The sequence below is a fragment of the Ursus americanus genome, chromosome 5, assembly GCF_024610735.1.
Source record: "Ursus americanus isolate L20-20 chromosome 5, mUrsAme1.1.p, whole genome shotgun sequence".
NCBI classification, from domain to species: domain Eukaryota; kingdom Metazoa; phylum Chordata; class Mammalia; order Carnivora; family Ursidae; genus Ursus; species Ursus americanus.
In genome coordinates this window covers 33,822,221-33,830,580 of record NC_142131.1, presented here as the reverse complement: position 1 = coordinate 33,830,580, position 8,360 = coordinate 33,822,221, and the positions used below count along the sequence as shown (strand labels likewise).

General features: G+C 45.9%; 1 protein-coding gene across 2 annotated transcripts in view; it reads left to right on the top strand.

The window, feature by feature from the left end:
• MAP1B (microtubule associated protein 1B) overlaps positions 1–8,360 on the top strand; it is a 91,169-nt gene that overhangs the window by 75,678 nt on the left and 7,131 nt on the right. For both annotated transcript variants that reach the window (XM_045809779.2, XM_045809780.2), the window contains one exon: positions 108–6,615. In XM_045809779.2, coding sequence (XP_045665735.1) covers positions 108–6,615 — 6,508 coding nt within the window. The remainder of the gene's footprint in view (positions 1–107; positions 6,616–8,360) is intronic.

Genomic DNA, 8,360 nt, shown 5'->3' with positions numbered 1-8,360 from the left:
ATCCAATAATCCTGTAACACATAGTAATGGATGGAAATGATGGATCAGTGATGACAGTCACTTAAACCTTTTCTTTCTTCCTTTATCATTATTTTTTTAACTCCCAGATCGGGGAATTACTGAGTACCACCCATCCTGCCAACAAAGCCAGCTTAACCCTGTTCTGTCCTGAAGAAGGGGACTGGAAGAACTCCAATCTCGACAGACACAATCTCCAAGACTTCATCAATATTAAACTCAACTCAGCTTCTATATTGCCAGAAATGGAAGGACTTTCCGAGTTTACCGAGTATCTCTCAGAATCAGTGGAAGTCCCATCTCCCTTTGATATCCTAGAACCTCCCACATCGGGTGGATTCCTAAAGCTCTCCAAGCCTTGTTGTTACATTTTTCCAGGAGGGAGGGGCGATTCTGCATTGTTTGCCGTGAATGGATTCAATATGCTCATCAACGGAGGATCAGAAAGGAAATCCTGCTTCTGGAAGCTCATCCGACACTTGGACCGAGTGGACTCCATCCTACTCACCCACATTGGGGATGACAACTTGCCTGGAATAAACAGCATGCTACAGCGGAAAATTGCAGAGCTCGAGGAAGAGCAGTCCCAGGGCTCCACCACAAATAGTGACTGGATGAAAAACCTCATCTCCCCTGACTTAGGAGTTGTATTTCTCAATGTCCCTGAAAATCTGAAAAATCCAGAGCCAAACATCAAGATGAAGAGAAGCATAGAAGAAGCTTGCTTCACTCTCCAGTACCTTAATAAATTATCCATGAAGCCAGAACCTCTTTTCAGAAGCGTAGGCAATACCATTGATCCTGTCATTCTTTTCCAAAAAATGGGAGTTGGTAAACTTGAGATGTATGTCCTTAACCCGGTCAAGAGCAGCAAGGAAATGCAGTATTTTATGCAGCAGTGGACTGGCACCAACAAAGACAAGGCTGAACTAATCCTGCCTAACGGTCAAGAAATAGATATCCCAATTTCCTACTTAACTTCAGTCTCCTCTTTGATTGTGTGGCATCCAGCAAACCCGGCAGAGAAAATCATTCGGGTTCTGTTTCCTGGCAATAGCACCCAATACAATATCCTGGAAGGACTGGAAAAGCTCAAACATTTAGACTTTCTGAAACAGCCTCTGGCTACCCAGAAGGACCTAACTGGCCAGGTGGCTACTCCAGCTGTGAAACAAGTAAAACTGAAACAGAGAGCCGACAGCCGAGAAAGTCTGAAGCCAGCCACAAAACCACTTCCTAGCAAATCTGTACGAAAGGAATCTAAAGAAGAGACCCCTGACGTCGCAAAAGCTAATCACGTGGAAAAGGCGCCCAAAGTTGAAAGCAAAGAAAAGGTAACAGTGAAAAAAGACAAGCCCGTAAAAACAGAGACCAAACCTCTAGTGACTGAAAAGGAGGTACCCAGCAAAGAAGAGCTGCCTCCCGTGAAAGCTGAGGTGGCTGAAAAGCCCGCTACTGATGTCAAACCCAAAGTCACCAAGGAGAAGACGGTGAAAAAGGAAACAAAGGCAAAATCTGAAGAAAAGAAAGAGGAGAAGGAAAAGCCAAAGAAAGAAGTGGCTAAAAAGGAGGACAAAACACCCATCAAGAAGGAAGAAAAACCCAAAAAGGAAGAGGTGAAAAAGGAAGTGAAAAAAGAAATCAAGAAAGAAGAGAAAAAAGAACCCAAGAAAGAGGTTAAGAAAGAAACCCCACTGAAGGAAGCCAAGAAGGAGGTTAAGAAGGAAGAGAAGAAGGAAGTTAAAAAGGAAGAAAAGGAACCCAAAAAAGAAATTAAGAAACTTCCTAAAGACACAAAGAAACCATCTACTCCTCTACCTGAAGCCAAAAAACCAGCTGCATTAAAACCAAAAGTACCCAAGAAGGAAGAGGCAGTTAAAAAAGATTCTGTTGCTGCTGGGAAGCCAAAGGAGAAGGGGAAGATTAAAGTCGTGAAGAAGGAAGGCAAGACACCAGAAGCTGCGGCTGCAGCCATTGGCTCTGTGGCCGCCGCAACGGCTGTGGCGGCAGCAGCTGGAATAGCAAGTGCCGGTCCTGCCAAAGAACTCGAGGCCGAGAGGTCCCTTATGTCATCGCCTGAGGATCTGACCAAGGACTTTGAAGAGTTAAAGGCTGAAGAGGTCGATGTAGCAAAAGACATGAAGCCTCAGCTGGAGCTGATTGAAGATGAGGAGAAACTGAAGGAAACTGAGCCAGTTGAAGCCTATGTCATCCAGAAAGAGACAGAAGTCATCAAAGGTTCCGCTGAGTCTCCCGATGAGGGAATCACCACCACCGAAGGGGAGGGCGAATGTGAACAAACTCCCGAGGAACTGGAGCCAGTTGAGAAGCAGGGGGTGGATGACATTGAAAAATTTGAAGACGAAGGAGCCGGTTTTGAAGAATCCTCAGAGACTGGAGACTATGAAGAGAAGGCAGAAACTGAGGAGGCCGAGGAGCCCGAAGAGGACGTTGAAGAAAATGTGTGTGTGAGCACCTCCAAGCACAGCCTCGTGGAGGAGGAGGAAAGTGCTAAGGCTGAGGCAGATGTGCACATTAAGGAGAAGAGGGAGTCTCTGGCCAGTGGAGATGACCGAGCAGAAGAAGACATGGATGAGGTGGTGGAGAAAGGAGAAGCTGAACAATCTGAGGAGGAGGGTGATGAAGAGGACAGAGCCGAGGATGCCAGAGAGGAAGAATATGAGCCCGAAAAAGCTGAAGCTGAAGATTACGTGATGGCTGTGGTTGACAAGGCTGCAGAGGCTAGCGGTGTCGAGGATCAGTATGGATTCCTTACCACAGCCATCAAGCCACCAGGAGCCCAGTCTCCTGCCCGAGAACCTGCATCTTCAATTCATGATGAGACTTTACCTGGAGGCTCAGAGAGTGAGGCCACCGCTTCTGATGAGGAGAATCGGGAAGACCAACCTGAAGAATTCACTGCCACCTCTGGCTACACTCAGTCTACCATTGAGATATCCAGTGAGCCCACCCCAATGGATGAGATGTCTACTCCTCGTGATGTGATGAGTGATGAGATCAACAATGAAGAGACAGAGTCCCCATCTCAAGAATTTGTAAACATCACCAAATATGAGTCTACACTGTATTCACAGGAATACTGCAAACCTGCTGTTACATCACTCAATGGATTATCTGAAGGATCAAAAACAGATGCCACAGATGGGAAGGACTACAACGCATCAGCCTCCACCATCTCACCACCATCATCCATGGAGGAAGACAAATTTAGCAAATCTGCTCTGCGTGATGCTTACTGCTCTGAAGACAAAGACCTGAAAGCCAGTGCCACACTGACAATCAAAGACACCATCTCAGCAGTTTCTGATGAAAAACTTAGTCCACCCAAGAGCCCATCCCTGAGCCCATCTCCTCCATCACCCATAGAAAAGACCCCCCTGGGTGAACGCAGTGTGAACTTTTCTCTCACACCCAATGAGATTCAAGTCTCAGCAGAGGCAGAAGCAGCCCCAGTGTCTCCTGAGGTGACCCAAGAAGTAGTCGAAGAACATTGTGCCAGTCCTGAGGATAAGACCCTGGAAGTGGTGTCTCCATCTCAGTCTGTAACTGGCAGCGCTGGCCACACACCTTACTACCAGTCTCCCACTGAAGAGAAATCTAGTCACCTCCCCACAGAAGTAATTGAAAAACCACCAGCAGTTCCAGTGAGTTTTGAATTCAGTGATGCCAAAGACGAGAATGAAAGGGCTTCCATAAGCCCCATGGATGAACCTGTGCCTGACTCAGAATCTCCTATTGAAAAAGTTTTGTCTCCTTTACGGAGCCCTCCCCTAATTGGATCCGAGGCTGCATATGAAGGTTTTCTAAGCGCTGATGACAAGGCTGCTGATAGAGGTGCTGAAAGCCCCTATGAAGGCAAGAATGGAAAGCAAGCCTTCCCAGATGAAATGAGTCCAGTTTCTGACATAACTTCTACTGGTCTTTTCCAAGACAAAGAGGAAGGGAAAAGCACAGACTTCATACCAATAAAGGAAGACTATGGTCAAGAAAAGAAAACTGACGATGTGGAAGCCATGAGTTCTCAATCTGGACTGGCTTTAGATGAAAGGAAGTTAGGAGGAGATGTTTCTCCTACACAAATAGACGTTAGTCAGTTTGGATCTTTTAAGGAAGACACTAAGATGTCCATTTCTGAAGGCACTGTCTCAGACAAGTCGGCTACTCCTGTTGATGAGGGTGTAGCAGAAGACACATATTCTCATATGGAGGGTGTGGCCTCAGTATCCACAGCTTCCGTGGCTACAAGCTCATTTCCAGAGCCAACAACAGATGATGTGTCTCCTTCTCTGCATGCTGAGGTTGGCTCCCCACATTCCACAGAAGTGGATGACTCCCTTTCAGTGTCTGTTGTGCAAACGCCTACTACTTTCCAGGAAACAGAAATGTCTCCATCTAAAGAAGAATGTCCAAGACCAATGTCAATTTCTCCACCAGATTTCTCCCCTAAAACAGCCAAATCCAGGACACCAGTTCAAGATCACAGATCGGAACAGTCCTCAATGTCTATTGAATTTGGCCAAGAATCCCCTGAGCATTCCCTTGCTATGGACTTTAGTCGACAGTCTCCAGATCACCCTACGGTGGGTGCAAGTATGCTTCACATCACTGAAAATGGGCCAACTGAAGTAGATTACAGTCCTTCTGACATGCAGGACTCTAGTTTATCACATAAGATACCAGCAATGGAGGAGCCGTCCTACACCCAAGATAATGATCTTTCTGAGCTCATCTCAGTGTCTCAGGTTGAGGCCTCCCCATCCACCTCTTCAGCACATACTCCCTCTCAGATAGCATCTCCTCTCCAAGAAGACACTCTATCCGACGTCGTTCCTCCCAGAGATATATCCTTATATGCCTCACTCACCTCAGAAAAAGTGCAAAGTCTAGAAGGAGAGAAGCTCTCACCAAAATCTGATATCTCTCCACTCACCCCAAGAGAGTCCTCTCCTTTATATTCACCTAGCTTTTCAGATTCTACCTCTGCCGTCAAAGAGAACATAGCAGTTTGCCACACTTCCTCTCCTCCACCGATGGATGCAGCATCCGCAGAGCCCTATGGCTTCCGTGCCTCAATGTTATTTGATACGATGCAACACCAGCTAGCCTTGAACAGAGATTTGACCTTGTCTGGTGTGGAGAAGGACAGTGGAGGGAAGACGCCTGGTGACTTCAGCTATGCCTATCATAAGCCCGAGAAAACAACCAGGTCCCCGGATGAAGAAGGTTACGACTATGAGTCTTATGAGAAAACCACCCAGCCCCCAGATGTGAGTGGCTATTACTATGAGAAGACAGAGAGAACCACAAAATCCCCGTGTGACAGCAGCTACTCCTATGACAGCGTTGAGAAAACCACCAAGACTCCTGAAGATGGTGGCTATGCCTATGACATTGCTGAGAAGACTACCCGGACCCCTGAAGAGGGTGAGTACAGCTATGAGACAAGTGAGAAGATGATGAGGACCCCTGAAGTGAGCGGTTACAGCTATGAAAAGACTGAGAGGTCTAGAAGGCTCCTGGATGACATCAGCAATGGCTACGATGACTCTGAAGATGGTGGCCACACACTTGGGGATTCCAGCTACTCTTATGAGACCACTGAGAAAATTGCCAGTTTCCCTGAGTCTGAAAGTTTCTCCTACGAGACATCTACAACAGCTACACGAATCCCTGATGCTTCCACGTACTGTTATGAGACCACAGAGAAAATCACCAGAACCCCCCAAGCATCTACGTATTCCTATGAGACTTCAGACCAGTGCTACACTGCAGAAAAGAAGTCCCCCTCAGAGGCTCGCCAGGATGTTGACTTATGCCTTGTGTCCTCCTGTGAATACAAGCATCCCAAGACAGAACTTTCACCCTCCTTCATTAATCCCAATCCTCTCGAGTGGTTTGCCAGTGAAGAGCCAACTGAAGAATCCGAGAAGCCCCTCACCCAAGCTGGGGGAGCCCCACCACCTCCAGGAGGAAAGCCACAGGGGCGACAATGTGACGAAACCCCTCCCACCTCAGTCAGCGAGTCGGCACCGTCCCAGACGGATTCTGATGTCCCCCCAGAGACCGAAGAGTGCCCTTCCATCACAGCTGATGCAAACATCGACTCTGAAGATGAATCAGAAACCATTCCCACAGACAAAACCGTCACATACAAACACATGGACCCACCTCCAGCTCCCATGCAGGACCGCAGCCCTTCTCCACGCCACCCTGACGTGTCCATGATGGACCCGGAGGCCTTGGCCATTGAGCAGAACCTGGGCAAAGCTCTGAAGAAAGACCTGAAAGAGAAGACCAAAACCAAAAAGCCAGGTACAAAGACCAAGTCGTCATCACCTGTCAAAAAGGGTGATGGGAAGTCGAAGCCCTCTGCAGCTTCACCAAAACCAGCGGGCTTGAAAGAATCCTCAGATAAGGTGTCCAGAGTGGCTTCTCCTAAGAAGAAGGAATCTGTGGAAAAAGCAACAAAAACCACTACCACTCCCGAGGTCAAAGCTGCACGTGAAGAGAAAGACAAGGACACCAAGAATGCCGCCAACGCCTCCACTTCCAAATCGGTAAAGACGGCAGCTGCAGGTAGGTGGAAGGTGCCAGCACCCTGATCCAGGCCACAACTATTCCACTTTGACCAGAGCCTTTGAATGTCCATGTGACTTGGTACTGGGAAGATGAGAGAGTATAGCAATCCCTTCCTTTTTACTATCCCCTTCTGCCGAAAGGTGTGGGTCTCAGCCCAGTGTGGCCGTAGGCTTGAGGGTAGCGCGGCACATTGCCCAGAGCAGCTCTGATTCACCAGGTGCGATGTCCCGGGTTTGCTCCATTCTGCAATACAGCAACCACAGCCTAGTTCTAAGTCTTCAGCACCAAGGATGTGTGTTTCCAGCTCCCCTGGAAGACTGTGTTGGCATTGGCTTCAGCCACACTGGCCTCAGAATCAAGCTAAGGTGACACAGGCCAGGAGCAACCGAAGGCTCAGGGAGAACCGGAGTGCCAAGCCAAGCCTAGCGTGACCAGTGTAGGCCCAAGATTTAGATTCAACTTTTTTATGAAAAATTTTTAAAGTAAAATTATAACATTTTTAAATTTAAAGTTATAACCTTTCCAATTAAAAATTAGAAAAATTTTCAGTTCAAAAAAATCGGCAGTCTAGAGTGACATGCACATGAAAGGCAATGCTCTATTTTCTTATTGGCCAATGAATATCAGAATTTCAGTTGACCAGTATCTAGTAAAAATTGAGAGAAAAGCATCAAAGACTCTTCTTATCCCCCTCTTATGCCACGGTCTCACTAACAGAGAGTCAGGATTCTATTCCAGGTTGAAATTCATTTGGTAAAAGGAGAGATCTCTGACTTCTGATCATTTCTTCTTTGGTCCCAATTCCCTTATTCATCAAGTTCTCGGCAATGACCTGGGTTTTTAATGGAATAGATCTCTGATGGCCCAGCTTTATTTCTTTGCTTCAAACCAAGCATAGGGATTTGCATTAATACTTTTTATTTGCTTTAAGTAGCTATTCAGACCTCAGTTCACAAAGTAATATGAATGGACCCAAACGTGTAAAGCAAAAATAATTAAATACCATTTCCTCATTTATTAGGGAAAAATCCGATAGATGAACCTTGGGACTCAAATTCTGTGCATTTTAGGAAGTATCACTTATAGCTGCAAAGCTTTACTTTAAGCAGCATGAAGGATCAATTTCAAGCCTGAGTTCTCATCACATTTCCTCTTTGTACATGTATGCAGGAAACAAACTGAATTTGTTCACGGTTAGAACTAATGGAAAACCACCAGATAATTAACCTCTTGGTCTGAAAGAGTTGGCAACTGGCCTGCACTTAGGAGAAAACATGAAATCCTTTCAAACAGATAAAAACCAACTGAAACTTGCTACCAAACTTGCCAGATATAGCCACTCTAGCCCACACAATGGGGTTTTTAAAACATCTTTTGTGTCATTTAAAGAGATATTTTTAAGGCCAAGTAATAAATAAAGATAAGTTCATTTGAATTTACTTTGAAGGTGCTTTTCCAATAGACTTCTAAAACAACAAAACTGCATTATTAATTGATTTTTGAAACAAACCTGGGTCTACTGCTTTCAGTTCTCTCAGTTTGTGCTTCTATGAGCAACATTCGTTTGGTGTTGATGGTAGTGATTTAGCGCACGAGGGATAATTGCGGACATTTTTAATTGTGGGAACTGTATATTGATAAACTTCTGCTATCAGTCATTATTCTTTGGTAGCCCTAAATATGGACATTTTGAGGCCTTTTAGCACAGATTCATTGAAACGGCTGGTTATTCATTAAAATGA